This window comes from Macrotis lagotis, chromosome X, assembly GCF_037893015.1.
Source record: "Macrotis lagotis isolate mMagLag1 chromosome X, bilby.v1.9.chrom.fasta, whole genome shotgun sequence".
Classification (NCBI taxonomy): Eukaryota; Metazoa; Chordata; class Mammalia; order Peramelemorphia; family Peramelidae; genus Macrotis; species Macrotis lagotis.
Window position 1 is genome coordinate 629364840 of NC_133666.1, and position 19539 is coordinate 629384378.

The 19539-nt window shown below is 36.2% G+C and overlaps 2 protein-coding genes across 3 annotated transcripts in view; both read right to left on the reverse strand.

The window, feature by feature from the left end:
• LOC141500485 (putative adhesion G protein-coupled receptor E4P) overlaps positions 1-19539 on the reverse strand; it is a 258858-nt gene that overhangs the window by 125935 nt on the left and 113384 nt on the right. The window lies entirely within an intron of this gene.
• The window catches only part of LOC141500484 (adhesion G protein-coupled receptor E2-like), a 118527-nt gene that overhangs the window by 34440 nt on the left and 64548 nt on the right, over positions 1-19539 (reverse strand). Inside the window, exons 18-21 of the mRNA XM_074203683.1 lie at positions 11911-12057; positions 5601-5723; positions 4220-4375; positions 3997-4116 (exon numbers count right to left, since the gene is read on the reverse strand). Coding sequence (XP_074059784.1) covers positions 3997-4116; positions 4220-4375; positions 5601-5723; positions 11911-12057 — 546 coding nt within the window. The remainder of the gene's footprint in view (positions 1-3996; positions 4117-4219; positions 4376-5600; positions 5724-11910; positions 12058-19539) is intronic.

A 19539-nucleotide genomic window follows, 5' to 3' on the forward strand; every position in this document is an offset into this window, starting at 1 on the left:
CTTGGAGTCAGGAGTACCTGGGTTCAAATCCAACCTCAAACACTTAATAATTACCTAGCTGTGTGGCCTTGGGCAAGCCATTGTTGTGAATATATACTATGACTTTATTGTTATTAGTGTTATTATCTCCTCCCCAAATAAAAAAAATCTTAAAAATGGCATCTATTCAAAGATTTTGCATAATTATAACATGTAAAAAGAAATTAAAAACCCTGGAAGCAATCTAAATGTTTAAAAGGAAAATAGTTCAATAAATTATAGTACATTAGTAAAATAGAATTCTACAATACAATTAAAAGGGATAAGTATGAGGATGCCAAGGAAATCTAGATAGATTTTGATGAAATTATGCCGAGAAAAAATAAATAAAACTCAGAGAATTGAGTACACACTGTGATCAAATAAAAAAAACTGATTAAAAAAATGATGAACCAATGAATCCTGACAGGGATATAGGGGGCAATAGAAAAACATCACTATAACTAAGACAATGAAAATAATCCATTTAAATATAGATTATTAAGCAAAATTTTGTATTGGCTTTATTTTGGATTGTATTAAGTCTGTTTTATATAGGTATTCAAGTGAGGCATGCAGATGTACTAGAGCGAACCAGTTCCTAGGAGGGAAGGCCAGAGGTCAGTCCCACTGTGTGAGGATTCCAGAAAAATGACTTTACTTCTCAGTCTCCCAGACAATCCTCTAACCCTGAAGTGATGCATTCACACAGCCTACAGCACTCCACTGTGCAGCCTGAACCAGATTGAAATATACTTAGGGTGGCCGCTAGGTGGTACAGTAGATAGAGCACTGTTTCTGGAGTTAGGAGGATTTGAGTTCAAATCTGACCTCAGACAATTAATTACTTAGCTGTTTGACCTTGGGTAAGTCTCGTAATCCCACTACCATGTAAAAAACAAAAAAAAAGTACTTGGGAAATAGTGAACAGAATAAATAAAAATTCAATAAACTATATATATAACAGTACATTTTAAAACAAAGTTAATATGCAACTGCAGGAATTCTTATGGATAGATTGGTGATTCTCACTTCCATTTGACTTAGACACCACTGCTCTGAACTGGTAAGTTATCACAGAGGTATCAATCTACACAGGTAAAAGGAATTTCTCCAATAGGAAGAATTTTCTATTCCAATGAAAACACAGGATAGATTTTTTTATATGCTTAATGTTAAGCATCTAATAAGGGGAAGTGTATGTTTTGCTTTGCTTGGCCTGTGGAGCTCCCAGAGAGAGAGCTCCTCTAACAATAATTAATGATTCTTCCATAGTCTTAGAAAGTTACTTAGGACATGATATCCAGGTTCACACAGCCAACTGTAGCAAAAGCAGGATTTGATCCTAGGCTCCTTTAATTCTCAAGGAATCTCAAGGCATTACATCAAACTGCATCAGATAAAACATTTCTCTTTTTTAATGCTAATTTAAAGTAATAATTAGTACCAAGATAATCATCAACATAAATTTACAATGCCAATTCAGGCATACAGATTGAAATTGCAAATTCCATTTTCTCTGCCTAGAATGATCTCTCTTCCTTCCTCCCTGTCCATCCAGTTCCTAACCATTCTTTAATAATAGCTTTGGAGGCAGCTAGATGGCATAGTAGATAGAGCAGCATCCCTGAAGTCAGGAGGACCTGAGTTCAAATCCAGCTTCAGACACTTAATAATTGCCTAGCTGTGTGACCTTGGGCAAGTCACTTAATCCCATTACTTTAAATTTTAAAAATATTTTAATATTTAATTATAATAGCTTTGATTTACAAAATACTTTATGTACATGAACTGACCATGGTGTAGTGGGGAGAGCCCCAGACAGGAAATTAGAGGAACTGGGTCCAAATCTTGATTCTATCACTACCTGTATGTTCTTGGGCAAATTATGAATGATTCTCTGTACTGTAATTTCTTCTGGGGGGGGGGGGCGATAAGAAAGTGTAGGACTAGATGACTTCTAAAATCCCTGCTACTTTAAAGCGATGATCCTATAATCATTTCTCCCTGTGAAGTACATATTTTTTTAACTTTTTATCTCCATGTTATACTTGAGGAAACTGAGCCTCAGAAAGGCTCAGTTCAAAGTCACACTGAGTATTCCCCAATCTTATGTCCTAATTACATCCCATGCTTGATCCATACTGCCACAGCTGCCCTCTCTCTGAGGTCCTTCTCAAATCTCATCTTCACCAAATGACCATCTTAAACCAATGAGATTTCCCTCCCCTTGTGGCTGTTCACATCACACATTCACATGTACATTTCCTGTGGTACCTTTGAGATTTTTTGTTGGGTCGTATTATTTAACTCATTTCACATTACATAGTTTCTCATATATATATATAGGATGTCACTAATTTGTGAGTTTTTTTATAACATGCACACACACACACACACACACACACACACACACACACACACACACACATATATACATGCCCTTCTTTCCTAAACTCCTTCCCTGGTGAATTTTCAAGACATAGAAGTCATACTTAGGTTTGCAAAGGCCATATCAATAGATCACAAGTTGTGGTAGATCCTGCCAACTAGGGGAGATATTCATATGATTTTGGCAACTTGCTGGGGATTGACTACTAGGTAAAATATTTGGAAGTGGAAGAGGTGGGGGAATGGGGGTATCCATAGCATTGCATGACTCTGACTCTGGAGTAAGTGGTGGTATCAAATTCAAATAAAAATAGAAGTCAATAAGAATTCCTATACTCTAAAAATGCTGTTGATTTAGTTGATGATTTAGTTATTAAATGTAATGTTTTATTGTATTTTTGTTTCTTTTGTTGAATATTTCCCAATTACATTTTAATCTAGTGCTGGCTACACTCAGAAGCGTGGCATAAGCAGGTCTATCTTGCCATGTCTTACAGCTGTAAATGATGGCAACAGCATTGGCAGTATCATCCTGCTATCATGGTTGAGTAACTGGTAAGTATTTTAGAAATCATATATTACAAACCTTTCATTTTACATGCAGGGGTGTTCTGGAGGCAGCTAGGACTCGCTAACCAGACCTATTTGTTCAATTTTCAATGTAAATGCTACAAATTAGGGTTTGATTAAATATTTTGCTGAAACTTAAGAAAGTAGTGTAGAAAATATTAATCATGTACTTTAAGCTTAAAATGTGTTATACCTACTTTTTTTGGAGAGTTGGTTGTTAAATTATTTGCCAGGACTATGATGAATATGTAGAATGTATCCAATGGGATAGAATTCTGGGATCTAGAGAAACAGTGTTTCCACTAATTACTGTGACTGGTTCCAGTTAATTTTGATGTCAGCATAACCTTGATTGGTTGCGTTTCTAAGAAAGATGCAGGAGCAGCACAGAGAAATTGCCGAAGAAGGAAGAGAAAGAAATAGCTGCCAGGGCAACAACTGAGCCAGGATTGTGCCCTGCTGCATGGTTGGTGTTTTATTTGTGGCTGTCTAGCAGGATTCAGAAGGGTGAGCTAAAATGACCTTTTGAGTATTTAAAGAAAGTTAAAAAGAGAATTGAGTGTTGAATCAATTTGACAACTTCTGAAAGCAGAGAGAAAAAATGATCTATCTATATGTAAATATGTATATATGTGCATGTATGTGTATCTCCAGACCTTTCTAGTCAAATGAATTAGCAGTTTTGGTTGAAAGAGGTAATGAGGGAATTTGAATTAGATTTTCTGATTGCAAATTCAGGCTCTTTCTGTATCAACTGCTTCTGCATAAAGGCCAATATAGAAACTTGAAGAACTTATTTTCTTATTGCATGTTTTTCTAAGTATATTGCAGAAAATATGTCCTACCTTTCCAATTAGATTACAACCTCTCTAAATTTAAGAACCATTTCCCACGTTTGTTTATATACTTTCACAGGGCCTCTCACAAAAGAGGGGAAAAAACAAAAAATTGTTAAATAAATGATAAAATGTATTTAAGAAAAGTCCAAGATAGATCATATCTTAATGTCCCTGATACCTTCACATTGAGAGTTCCTAAAGGTGAAGCCAGCATTGCAAGTGCAGTCATAACTCCCTGGAGTATTCCAACAGGTGTAATACTGAGGACAGGCTGTGTCATTGAGACACTCATTGATATCTGCAGAGCAGGGGGGAGATGTTTTCAGTAAGTCACAAAATAAAGTTCAGGTGAGATAATCCTAGACACAAGTTCAAGTCAACAGTGTGACCAGGAGAATTACCTGTACATTGGAAGGGTCTGATCCTATCAGGGATCCAAGAATTTCCCCTGGGAGAAGAGAATCCAGGCAAACAGTTGCAGCTATATTTTCCGATGACATTTGTACACTTGGTATTAGGACCACAAACAAGGGGATTCTGGGAACATTCATCCACATCTAGGTAGAAGATGAATTTAGTCAAAAGAGTTGCCCAAAGCAAGGCTATTAAGTTTAATGTAGTGATTGGGAATCACACCATTTTGTTGTTCAGGCATTTCAGTCATCTCCAGCAGTTCATTTTTCCATTTCCATTGGCAAAGACACTGGAATGTTTTGCCATTTCCTTCTCCAGCACATTGTTTAGACAAGGAGCCTGAGGGCCAAGACTAGGATTAGAATTCAGGACAGCTGGGTATCATCCCTTGACCTATAATCCCAGATGCCATGAAGATTAAGCTCAGGAGTTTGGAGGCAGTAGGCTAAGAAGATAGAATGCCCACATTAAGTCCAGCTTCAAGAATTTGAGTCCATAGGAGTAGGGAGCATGAAGTTGACTAAGGAATGACAAATCAGACTAGAAGAAAAATGAAGGATGTTAAAGTTCTTGGGCCAATTCATTGAGGATAAACTCTTGAGTTGTCCCTGAACTTCCAGTCTGAGTAAGATATGGAAATATGGCCTTTTTAAATAATTAAATTAATATTTTAAAATTTAAAAAGCAAAAGAATAGGAAACCTCTGACTAAATCTAGCCTTCTCTAGAGCACCAGCTCTGGTCTGGGAAGACCTGAATTCAAAATCTGCTCTCAAACCCTTGATACTTACCAGCTGTGTGACTTGGCCAAGAAACATAACCCTATTGTGCCACAAAACCAAAAACAAACAAAAAGCCAAAGTCAGCCTTCTTCCTCTTGTCTTGTGTTGCCTCTTAAGATGTCATTGTCATGTAGGCCCATAGTTTTCATACTGCTGTTCCCCCAATGACATAATATGCCTGGCATCCCATTCATCCTAATTTTAAAAGAATTCATGCTACAAGGTATCCAGAAGGCAATAGATAGATGCATGGTATGTAAAAACATGTTCCAGTCATGACATAAGAAGGAAGGATAAAGGATGGACAGTTCAAGTACTTTATAGGTATGTAAAATATAAAAGTTAAAAAAATACATAAAGGAATTCTCTAATTCACTGACTCCTCTGTGGAGAATTTATAGAATGCCATCAATAAGAGTCATCTGGGATGTAAAGGCATGAAAGATACATGATTCACTCAGCAAACCAAGAGAGAGAAGGATCTAACCAACCATCTAAATAGAACAAGGTTCAAATTCTTTCATTTGCAGACCTCATTTCATTAAAACTAGATATATTTTACAGAAATCCTCTACAGAGCCATGTACCTTGGCACTTCATTCCAGGCCCCATTACAAACCCATGTTTGCAGACACATGTGTAGTTTCCTGGGTTGTTGATGCAGATGGCATATGGTGGACAGACTGTGGAATCTGCACATTCATCCACATCTGGAATTCAGAGAGAAGGATTATGTAGGATCATAGTTGGGGGTTGAGTAATATATGTAATCCCACAGTCAGTGCTTATTATTTGCCAGGCAATGTGTTCAACACTGGGGATAGAAAGAGAAAAGTTGCTAGAATATGAGGATTAGCAAAAACAATGGAGAAATTGGAATCTGAGCTGGATCTTGAAGGAAGCAAGGGAAGTCAAGAGGCAGAAATGAGGAGGGAGAATATTCTCGGAATGGGGGACAATCAGTGAAAATGCCTGAGCCTACAGATGGAGTGTCTTCTGCTAGGAAAAGCCAGGAGGCTGGTTGATATTATTGACTCAAAGAATATGTACAGAGAGAGCATCAGGAATAAGAAAACTGGAAGTGAAGGAGATCATGAAGGACTTTGAAAGTCAAATAGAAGATTTAGTATTTGGTCCTGGAGGTGAAAGGGAGGCATTGGAGTTTATTGATCTGGGTGATTGGGGGTTGAAGGGAAACATGATCAGACCTGAGCTCTGGGAGATCACTTTGACAGTTCAGTGGAAAACAGACTAGACTTGATATTTGTGGCTGGAAGATCATCCAGAGTTCTGAGATATAGTAGATAGGGAACAAGAGAAATGAGTCCAGATGAACAAAGTAATTTCCAGAAGGTAGAGAAAATGTGTGTGAATGATCCTAACAAACCAGGGTAATGGTGGGACCAAACCTACCCAGAGATTTGACTGCAAAGTGATGATTGCTATATGTTCTTCAAGTCTCAGTACTTTTATTCTAACTATGATTTTACAAATTGAATTAAACTGCTTATTTAACCAAAAAAAATGAGATCTGAATGATTGTTAATTGCTTAGATTGAGAAGAGAATTAAAAGAGGGTGGCAACCAATGACTGACAAGTAACTCAAGTGCCTCCTCAAACTTGAAGCACACTGGTTTATTATATTTTTGGATCTTTCCTTTCACAGGAGAACAATGATAGGACACATGTTACATAAAAATAAAGAAACTGATGCTGAGAGAGGTTTAGGAATTGTATGAAGTTACATAGGTTGTAATAGCATTAGAATCCCAACAAAGATCTTCTGACTCCAAATCCAGTGCTCTTGTCATCACATTAATATCCTCAGCAACCAATTATTAGTATTCTTAATACCACAGGTAGCTAGGTGGCACAGAGGATAGATTGTTGAATTCAGGAATCAGAAAATCCTCAATTCAATCCTACTTTATATACTTGCTAACTGGGAAAGTCATTCAAACTCTCTCAGCTTTAGTTTCCTCACCTGCAAAATGATAACTAAAATATTATACATCTTTGTGAACTGATCAACCATTCTGGAGAACAATTTGGAACAAAGAACAATAAAACTGCATACTCCAGTATATAACCAGTAATAACACTATTTGGTCTGTATCCCAAAAAGATTATAAAAAAGAGGAAAAGACCCACATGTACAAAAATATTTAAAGCAATTCTTTTTATAGTGGTAAAAAATTGGAAGTTGAGAGGATGTCCATTAATTGGGGAATTGCTGAATAAATAATGGTATAATAATAATGTATTGGAGTACTACTGTTCTGTAAGAAATCATGAGCAGTCTAACTTCAGAAAAGCATAGAAAGACTTGCATTAACTGTTACTGATCGAAGTGAGTAGAACCCAGAGAAGACTGTACAGTAGCATTGTGAGATGATCAATGAAGGACACAGCTTCTCTCAACAGTTTAGTGATCAAGGACAATCCTGAGTGACTTGTGATGGAAAATTCCATACACATCCAGAGGAAAAACTATGGATTCTGAATGCAGAGTAAAGCATGCTATTTTCACTTTTAAACTTCTGCAATGTTTTTATCTTTCTTCCTCAAGTTATTTTCCCTTATTTCTAATTCATCTTTCCAAGCATTATATAGAAATAAGTTAAACAAGACTGTAAATATTCAACCTATATTGTTTGCTTCAATGGTGAAGGGAGAGGGAAGGGAAAATGGTAGAAAAATGTGGAACTCAAAAGTTCACAAAGAGAAAAATGTTGAAAGCTACCCTTGCATACAATTGGAAATTTAATTAATTATTTTTAATAGCATTCTCTTCCCATGGTTATTGTAAAAATTAAATAAGATTATATTTTCAAAGAGTTCTACAAATCTTAAGTACTATATAAACACTCTGATTTTTATTCCATCCTTACAGTTCTATTGAATTTGATACTATCACATCTCAACTAGGCTGAAATCCCTTTGAGTAGAAAAATGATCTCTCACACTTGCCTCCATACTCTCCCAAACCCTACCACAGAACCAGCCACATAGTTGGTACTCTGAAAATTGGTATTTAGATGATAAATAACTTATAGAATTTTAGGTCTTGTGAATAACAAGATGGTAGAATATAGATATTTTCTCCAAACTTCCCCAAAATAAAACTTATATGCCAAAGATAATAATAATAATGTTACTGATATTTTGCATTTATAGAGCATTTTAATGTTTACAAAGAACTTAATACTCATTATCTTATTTAGTTTTCACATCAGCCCTGTGAGATAAGTACCACTATTATTCCCAAATTATAGATTGGAACACTGAGACTAAGAGAAACTGTGTTCATAGTCACACAGCTAGTTAAATGTCTCAAGCAGGATTTAAATTCAGGTTTTCTTGACTCCAATTCTAATACTTTATCCATTATACTACCTAGCTATTACTTGAACCCAGGAAAATTCCAACATAAATACTGTATGAGTTTCTCCTTCTCCTTCACAGTCAGAGTTCCTGAAGGTGAAGCTGGCAATCCAGGTGAGTTTTATCTCCATTGAGGATGCTGGTAGAGTTGAAATTCAGACTCTAAAGATGGAAACTTTAAGAAGACCCAACCACATCAAGACAGAAGACAAATGTGGTCAAAAGAGCTATTCATGCCAAGGCTTCTGGGCTTATTGTAGCAAATGAACATAGAACTATTTACAGAAAAGTTAGAATCTACAGTCTTCAGAGGTCTCCTAGACCAACCTAGACCAGAGCAGGACTCCCTTCTAATAAATCATCATCAGCATCTCCTGAAAGACCTCAAGTGATGGAGAGCTCCACACTCCTTGGGAACCTATTCCAGTGTTGGATAACTCCAAGAATACAGAAGTTCCTATGGCAGCTAGGTGGTACAGTGGAGAGAGCACCGATCCTGGAGTCAGAAGGATCTGAGTTCAAATCCAACTTCAGACACTTAATAATTATCTGTGTGTGACTCTGGTCAAGTCACTTAACCCCATTACCAAAAAAAAATGAAGTTCCTCCTTAGTCTGAGCTAAAATTTGCCTTTCTACATCTTCTGCTCTAGCCTCCCACCTACTGTTTCTAGTTCTTCCTTCTAGGACCAGCCAGAACATTCTAAATTCTCCTTCCTCATGAAATCCTTCAAGATCTTGACAATCCTGATCATATCTCTTATGTCATCTCAGGCACCCTTCCAGAGTCAGAAATAGCTACTAAGTGAATCAGAAGTATCCTTCAACCTGAGTAGTTCTGAGCTGATAAGATCACCTCTGAAGCCCTTCCCAATCTGGACCCTTCCTACTTTTCCAATTTTCTTATTCTTTACTCTTCCTTCCATGCACTCTAGGATCAACTGACATTAGCTTCCTAATACAAGACACACCATTTCCAAATTCTTTGATCTTTCACTGACTGTCCTCAATACCTGAAATGTTCTTCCTCTTTGTCTCCACCTCATGTGTTCTTTAAAGATTCAACTCAAATCTCATCTTTTGTAAGATTTCTTTTTCCCTCTCCCCAACACTCACAAGTCTCTTCTCTCTAAGATACCTCCTATCTATGAGTTTCTTGTGGACAAGAGACGAGTTTGCTTTTTTTCTTAGTATTATTTCTGCCATATTGTAGATACTTAATAAATACCTGTTAAATTCAGTCACTGATCAGCCCTTATCCATTTATTTCAGGGTCAGGCTTCTGCCCATAGAGCCTCAGAGTCCTGATTTGTCCACATGCTAAGTCTGCACTCACCTCCATCTACCCACCTGTCTTAGTTCCACTATCTCTCACCTTCACATTTCTCTTTTGGGTCAGTGAAGATATGGCCTACAGAGGTCTGTTCAAATCCAGGATTACAGATACAGTAGTAATTACTTTCTGTTTCTTTGCAACTTGAATTACCTGGGCAAATTGTGAGGTTTAGACATCTGATGGAAGATCAAAAATCAGTCCAGAAATCACCAATCTCTGGGCAAATCATGAGTCACTCAGTTGCAGGTGGGGTCCATGAGGTTGTCCAAATTTCACTGTGGTGATACTTACAACCAATCACTTCACAAATTCCATGCCTAGAATACATTCAATCCCCTTCTCATCTCTGCTTCTTAGAATACTCAGATTTCTCTAAGATTCAGTTCAGAAATCCCTTCCTATGGAAAAACATTAGCTGATCCTTCCCATTGTCAATGTTCCCTTCCTCTTTAAATTCACTTGCATTTAAAATAATCACAGAATTTCAGGGTCAGAAAGGACCTCAGTGAACATCTAGTCCAAACTGAAGGAGAATTCCTTATAAGCACTTCCCTGTAAGGAGGTGTTTGGATAGAAATACTTGCATTTGAGTGGCTTTCAGTGACAAGTATGCTCTAGCACCTTGTTAAAGGCCATATAGGACCAGAATACCTAAGTCAGTTCCTCTTTATCCCCATCACTAGGAGCTCTTCTTAAAGTGACTGAGCCAGGTCCACTTAGTGAACTTTAAGAGAAGGAACTAGGTTTGCTCACCCTCTTTTCTCCTTCTAAATGTCTGTATTGACAATACATTTTACTCTACTTTAAGATGAAAAGTTGAGATAAGATGAGATCCTTGCCTTCTTGGAGCTTCTAGCTTATATGTAAAAAGAATAAGGAATCAAATGGTGCAATGTGAATAATGATAATTCTTTAAAAAATACATTAGATACTTGCATAGTAAAATCCAGAGTTCCAGATTCTGTCCAGATACTGGAAGTCTTTTATCCCCTGGAGTAATCAGGAAAAAACACTGGAGAAAAATCATGCTGCTGGGTTTTCAAGGTCAGGAATTCGACTTAGAAAGAGGAGGAGGAAAGGCAATACAGGTATGGGAAATAACTTCAGCAAAGTCATAGAAGAAGGAATGGCAGAGGGAGTCTAATTGGAATGACACATAGAGTACCAGGAGACTAAACCAGCTGATTGAGTAGTAAAGATGCTTGAATACCAATCTAAGAACTTTAGTTAAGAAACCATAGGGAGGGGCAACTAGGTGGCGCAGTGGATAGAGCACCAGCCCTGGAGTCAGGAGTACCTGAGTTCAAATCTGGTCTCAGACACTTAATAATTACCTAACTGTGTGACCTTGGGCAAGCTACTTAAACACATTTCCTTGCAAAAACTAAAAGTAAAAAAAAAAAGAAGCAGCAGGAAGTAACTGAAAGATTTTGAGCAAGAGAATAATATGGTAGTGGAGAGAGAGAGAGAGAGAGAGAGAGAGAGAGAGAGAGAGAGAGAGAGAGGAGAGAGAGGAAAGATGAACTGGAAAGGGGTGGAGAGTAGAGTGGGGAAAACATTTTTGTATTAGTCTTCATAGTCCATTATGAAGGATGTGGACTAAATAACTTGTTAAAGTTTTATAGTTCTAATCTTATGCTATAAGATCCTCTGACCAATTTGAAATAGGAATCTCAAAAACATTTGTACTTAACAGTGTTGTATGCAGCCTTCTTAGAGACTAATTGTGACAGATTTGACAAAAGCACTGAGATATTAAGTGAATTTGTCCATGATCACATTATACATGACTGTATAGGTAGAGAAGGGGAGTCACTTAAATTCAAATCTATTTGACTTTGAGGCTGACTTTCTGCCCACTACAACTCTACTTTATCCATGCCCTACCCTAGATGGTTTAACCAGAACAGAAAAGAGTTCACTTTCTTTCATGCACTCCACCCCACCACCACCAAACTTCTAAATAAAGCCCCAGGGCACTCTCTTGTTTGGACATTCCAGGACAAGATAGATGAGCTACCTTTTATCTAATCCAAGTGTCTCTTTTCTTTATGCAATGCAATCATGGTCTTCCTCTCTGCTTCCACCCCTCCAGAATAAAGGTTACTCATTGTCTAAATTCCCAGCCCCTCTTGTTGAGCACTTCAGACAGACTTCACAGGAATCCCTTCACTCACCTTCACAGTAAGTTCCTTGACCTTGGAAGTTCACTTCTGAAGTGCTTGATTTATATCCATTTTTGCAGGTGCAAAAATAGTTTCCTAATGTGTTGGTACAAGTAGCATGTGTTGGACAAGCTGTGGCATCCATACATTCATCTACATCTGGGGATTGAAGAGAAAATAGTCAAGTTCCACAAATTGATTTTTGCAAAGATATGCCTTTGGAACCCCAAATCAAAGACAACCCCCATGTGCCCCTGATCATCCTTACTGCCTTCTCAAGGGCTAGAAAGTGGGAGGACATTCCAGTTATGGCCTGGTTCCTATCAATTCTCTATATAAAGTCAATAAAACATCTCATTCTCTCAGTTATTTAGAACAGTGTGCTATAAGGGAATAAATAATAGAAAGGTTCATAAGTGATAGTTGCTTAGAGAATGTACTGAATTGATTGTATCCAAGGCATAAGTTCTTTTTCTAATCCCATCTCCTACCAAGTCAAATGCCCCTGCCCCAAGGCAACAACAGCCCATAATAGCTAAAAGTCTCACTCAAGTCCTAGATTCTATAGATAATGGAACTGGTTCTTCAAGAAGAATTCTAGCTGCAACTGGTTAGAACCTTTACTAAGTCACTTCTCTTTGAGGATCAGTTTCCTCATCTGCAAAATGGAAGCAATAACATTTGTATTATTTACCACATGGTGGGGGATAGGGAGTAGGGAGGACAGAAGGACAAAAGGACCTGAATGCATGATTTCTGTAATGTGGATAATTCCCTCCACCATTGGTGGCTCATTGGTAACCTATACAAGGTGTACTGAGATATGAGAAAAATATGTTTTGGATAAAAGAAAAACTTTCTGTTGATCATCAAGTGATATGAAATATTCCCATTATTATGACTGAATATTTTTATGACTAATATAAGTAAAATAAAGCTTTGTATATATATATATATATATATATATATATATTTTATACTGGTAATTCATGTATGAAAAATCACAGCTTTCAGATGGCTTTTGGCTTTTGCATAATATTGGAAAGAAAATTATCTGTATGGTAGAGAAAGGACTGTGATCTCTTTGTCAGCAAGGTAGAATGATGCCTCATTTATATGAAAATAGTTTTAAAAAAGTAGAGAAAGAACATCTATTTAAAAACTAGGGAAATATGAGCAAAATAAAGTTTTAATGGCACCAAGGAGTTGGAAGGAAATACTGAGAATGTTACAAATGACAAAGCATGATGACATAATTTGTATATATGTTCTATGATTAAAATATGAGAAATCATCTGAGCATTTGCTGACTATTTTGTTTTCCTAGTGAGGGGAGATGTCTTCAGATTACTCAGTTCAGCTTCCAGATAAGTGAATAATGCTTAGCTATTTTCTGGCTTAAAGGGAACTACTTACGTTGTTGATTGACTGAAAAATTTATAATGGTTACATTTTGAATAGATGGGGTTCAGAAGATTTCTCCAACTTAAGAACTGTAAGGATCCTGTGATAAGAACTCATCATTTGACAAAAACTGCTGAGAAAAATTGAAAATAACATGGCAGAAGCTAGACATAGACCAACATCTCACACCTTATACTAAGAAAAGGTCAAAATGGTTATGTGTTTTAAACTTAAAGGATGATACCATAAGCAAATTGGGAAATAGTTTACCAGTCAAATCAATGGAGAAGGGAAGAATTTATGATGGAGAAAGAGAACATTATGAAATATAAAATGGTTAGTTTTGATTACATTAAATTATAAAGGGGTTGTACAAACAAAATCAATGTAACCAAGATTAGGAGAAAAATAAAAAAGGTGGGAAACAACTTTTTACAGCCAGTGTTTCTGAAAAAGGCTTCATTTCTGTTTCTGGTTTTTTTTTAGGTTTTTGCAAGGCAAATGGGGTTAAGTGGCTTGATAATTATTAAGTATCTGAGGCTGGATTTGAACTCATGTACTCCTGATTCCAGGGCCAGTGCTCTATCCACTGCGAAAAGGCTTCATTTCTAAAACATATACAGAACTGAGTAAAATTTATAAGAATACAAGTCTTTCCCCTTGGATAAATGAGTTTTAGGATATGAACAGGCAATTTTCAAATGAAAAAATTAAAACTATCTGTAATCATATGAAAAAATCTAAATCACTATTGAATAGGGAAATGAAAATCAAAACCATTCTGAGAAACAACATCTCTCTTACCAAATTGGCTAATATGACAGAAAAAAACATGTTAAATGTTGCAGAAAATGTGAGAAAACTGAACACTGATTCTTTATTGATGGTATTGTGAACTGATTCAATCATTCTTGAGAACAATTTGTAACTATGCCCAGAGGATTATAAAGCTTGCATATCATTTGATGCAGCAATACTTCTGCTAGGACTGTAATCCCAAAGAGATCATAATATGGAAAAGGACTCAACATATACAAAAATATTTTTATCATCTCTTGTGACAGAAAAATATTGAAAATTGAGCAGAAGCCCATCAACTGGGGAATAGCTAAACAAGTTGTGATATATGAATGTAGTGGAATGTTATTGTGCTATAAGAAATGATGAGCAGGCAGATTTCATAAAAACCCAGAAAGACTTACATGAATTGATGCTGAGTGAGATAAACAGAATGAGAAGAGCATAGTACAAAGTAACACCAACATTGTGCAAGAAATAACCTGGTAGTCTTAGCTCTTCTCAGCTATCAAAGACAATTCCAAAAGATTCATGATAGCATGCTGTATACACATCCAGAGAGAGAACTATGGAGTCTGAATAAGGATCAAAGAATACTATTTTTTACTGTTTTCTATTTTTTTTGTTTTTTATTTCTCATGGTCTTTCACTTTTGTTTTGATTCTTGTTTCAAAACACAACTAATGTGAAAATATGATTTAAAGTGCTTGCTGTCATAGAGGGAAGAAAAAATTGAAACTCAAAATCTTATAAAAATGAATGTTGAAAACTATCCTTACTTCTGACCAAGATGGCGGAGAGAAAACAGGCACAGTTCTAAAGTCTCCTGATCTTTCCACATCTATGATATGAAACAAATCTCTTAACAGAAATCCGACCCAAAAACCCAGAAAGAAAAGCCAGGAGAAAGAATATCTACCTCAAGATTTGTCTTCCACAGCCGTGGGCACAGATGTGTGAGCAGAAGAACTAGCCCAGCAAACAATAGGGAGAGGGATAACCTCACCCCAGGATATAGCCCATCATTGATTGAAGGTAAAAGTATTCAACACCTTCAATCGCTCCCTTCAGACTAAGGGAATAGGCCTCAATCAAAGTCACAGACACTCCAAAGAAAGCAATCAGCACCTCCTACTGGCCAGTTGGAGAAATTGCACTCAGTGAGTAAAGCCTCTAGGGATCCCAACTCCAAACTTCTGTGAACCAGCCCCTCCCCAACTCAAGGTATTAGCAAAATGAAGAAAGGTCAGTGGAAAGGTGGATCCATAGCAAAATTCTTGGAAGGAAAAGACCCTAACTCAGAGAGACTTAGAACATCTGAGGAGAATATGATCTAGTCTCCAATACAGAAAGACTTCCTTGAAGAAATAAGGAAGGAGTTTAAAAATAAATTGGAAAATTTGGAAAAAGAAACCCAAGAGAAGATTAATACATTGCAACAAGAAAAAAATAATTGGAAAATACAATTGGACAAATAATAAATGAGAATAATTCTCTCAGATGCTCAATTGGGCAAATGCAAAAAGAAAATAATTCTCTCAAAACCTCAACTGGTCAAATGGAAAGCTCTTTCAAAAGTAGAATTGACCAAGTGGAAAAGCAGTTGCAAAAGGTAAATGAAGAAAACTCTTTCCTAAAAATAGAATGGCGTCTGTGGAAACTAATGACTTCATGAGACAGCAAGAGACTGTTAAGCAAAATCAAAAAATAGTAAAAAAAAAAAAATGGAAGAAAATGTAAAATACCGCATCAGCAAAACCACTGACCTTGAGAGTAGATCAAGGAGGGGCAACCTGAGAATTATTGGACTTCCTGAAAACATTGAAGAGAAAAAAAAAGCCTGGACTTAATATTACAGGATCTAGTGATGGAAAATTGCCTTGATATCATGGAACCAGAGGGCAGAGTAGTTATTGAAAGAATACATCAATCTCCTCCAGAAAGAGATCCGAAAATGAAAACACCAAGGAATGTTGTGGCCAAATTACAGAACTATCAAATAAAAGAGAAAATCCTGCAAACAACCAAAAGGAAACAATTTAAATACCAAGGAGCCACAGTAAGGATTCTGCAGGACCTGGTTGCATCAACATTAAGGGATCAAAGGGTCTGGAACAAGATATTCTGAAGATCAAGGGAGCTTGGAATGCAGCCACGAATCCACTATCCCACAAAGTTGAGCCTTCTTTTGCAGGGAAAAAGATGGTCATTTAATGAAATGGAAGAATTCCAAAAGTTGCTGATGAAAAGACCAGAGCTAAATAGAAACTTAGGACATCAAACAGGAGGTACAAGAGACACATGAAAAAGTTGGGGGGGGGGTAAAGAAAAAAACTGTTATCCAATAAGTTGAAACTGGCTATATCCCAGCATGGGGAAAAAACATTCTCATAACTGTTGAGAATTGTAACTCTAACAGAGAAACTATACCTAGCCAGAAGTGATGGACATTCATGACCTATCCATGAGACTGCTCTCCAATGGGATAAAACTGGTTACAACCCCATTTGGGAGAAGCACTCTAATAACTCTCAAGAATTCTAACTCTATTAGAGAGAATGTACTTAGCTAGAAGTGACAGAAACTCAGAATTTTCTAGGACTCAGATAGAATGATTTTAAAAATGCCACCTTCTTTAAAAAGGGGTACAGGAAGGAGATAGGAGGAGGGAGGGGATTGAATGGGGTAAATATCATTACACTAAGAGATACAAAACACCTATGGTAGTAGAGGAGAAGAAGGGAGGAGATGAGAAAAACCTGAATCTTGTTCTCATCAGACTTGGCTTAAAGTCAACTTACACACATATTCAGTTAACTTAAAAAAAACCTAACCTTTCAAGTATTAAAAGGGGGAAAAGGGAGGGAGGACAGAGAAAGGGAGGGGGAGGGAAAAAAGGGGAATTAACAAAAGGAAGAGAAGGGAAATGGGAAAAAGGGAAAGGGGAAAGAAAGGGAAGGGGTGGATATAGGAGGGCAAACACACTGAAGGGGGTGGTATTCAGAAACAAAATACTGGGGAATACTGATAAAGGGGGAAAGGGAAAATACAAACAGAGGGAAGGTAGAATGGAGGGCAATAAAGAATTAGTAATCATAACTTTGAATGTGAATGGGATGAACTCTCCCTTAAAATGTAAGTGAATAGCAGAGTGGATTAAAACCCAGAATCCTACAATATGCTGCTTACAAGAAACTTATTTGAAGCAGAGAGATACATAGATACATATAGAGTAAAAGTAAAAGGATGGAGCAAAATATATTTTGCTTCAGATGAAGTGAAAAAAGCAGGGGAAGCAATCCTTATCTCAGACAAAACAGCTGCAAAAATAGATAGCATTAAAAGAGATAAGGAAGGAAACTTTATCCTCCTAAAAGGTACCATAGACAATAAAGTTATTTCAATACTGAATATATGTGCACCCAATGTGATAGCATCCAAATTCTTAGAGGAGAAGCTGAAAGAACTAGAGGAAGACATAGACAGCAAAACTCTACTAGTGGGAGACCTCAACCTCCCACTCTCAGATGTAGATAAATTGAATCATAAAATAAACAAGGAAGAAGTTAAGGAGGTAAATAGAATATTAGAAAAACTAGATATGGTGGATTTATGGAGGAAATTGAATGGGGATAGAAAGGAATAAACCTTTTTCTCTGCAGTACATGGCATATATACAAAGATTGATCATGCATTAGGACATAAAAACCTAATGATCAACTGTAGAAAGGCAGAAATATTGAATACATCTGTCTCATATCACAATGCAATAAAATTCATATTCAATATTGGGCCAAGGAGATATAGAACCAGAACCAATTGGAAACTGAATAACCTCATTTTAAAGAATGAGTGGACCAAAAAAAATATAGAAAGAATTAGTCATTTTATCCTAGATAATGAAAATAATGAAACAATATACCAACACCTATGGGATTCACTCAAAGCAGCTGTCAGGGGATATATTATACCTTTAAATGCTTACAGGAACAAATTAGAGAAAGAGGAAATCAATGAACTAAATATGCAGCTAAAAAATAAGAGAAAGCACAAATTAAAAATCCCCAATTAAATACCAAATTAGAAATTCTAAAAATTAAAGGAGAAATTAATAAAATTGAAAGCAAAAACAATATTGAATTATGAAATAAAACCAAAAGTTGGTATTATGAAAAAACCAATAAAATTGATAAACCTCTAGTCAATTTGATTTAAAAAAAGAAAAAAGAAAACCAAATTGCTAGTATCATAAATAAAAAAGGTGAACTCACCACCAATGGGGGGAAATTAAAGTAATAATTCAAAATTATTTTGCCCAACTCTATGCCAAAAAATTGATAATCTAAGTGAAATGGATGAATATTTACAAAAATATAAGTTGTCCAGGTTAAATGAAGAAGAGATTAAATACCTAAACAAACCTATCTCAGAAAAAGAAATTCAACAAGCTATTATTGAACTCCCTAAGAAAAAATCTCCAGGGCCTGATGGATTCACAAGTGAATTCTACCAAACATTTAAGGAACAATTAGTTCCAATTCTATATAAACTCTTCAGAAAAATAGGGAAAGATGGAATTCTGCCTAACTCTTTCTATGAAACCAATATTGTGCTGATACCTAAACCAGGAAGAGTTAAAACAGAGAAAGAAAATTATAGACCAATTTCCCTGATGGCTATAGATGCAAAAATCTTGGCAAATTGATGACAAGTTATCACTAGGGTAATATATTATGACCAAGTAAGATTTATCCCAGGAATGCAGGGTTCTTTCAATATTAGGAAAACTATTAGTATAATCAATTATATCAACAACCAACCTATCAGAAATTATATGACCATATCAATAGATGCTGAAAAAGCTTTTTGACAAAATACAGCACCCATTCCTACTAACAAACACTAGAGATTGTAGGAATAAATGGACTGTTCCTTAGAATAATTAGCAGTATCTATCTGAAACCATCAATAAGCATTATATTCAATGGGGAGAGGCTAGAGTCATTCCCAATAAGATCAGGGGTAAAACAAGGGTGCCCATTATTACCACTACTATTCAATATTGTATTAGAAATGTTAGCTTCAGCAATTAGAGAAGAAAAAGAAATTGAAGGAATCAGAATTGGGAAGGAAGAGACAAAACTCTCACTCTTTGCAGATGACATGATGGTCTACCTACAGAATCCTAAGAAATCATCCAAAAAACTACTGGAAACAATTTGCAATTTTAGCAAAGTTGCAGGATATAAAATAAACCCTCATAAATCCTCAACTTTTCTATATATGTCTAGCAAGATACAGCAGGAAGAGGTAGAAAGAGAAATCCCATTCAAAGCAACCTCAGACAATATAAAATACCTGGGAGTCTATTTGCCAAGACAGACTCAGAAACTTTTTGAAAACAATTATAAAACACTTCTCACACAAATTAAATCAGAT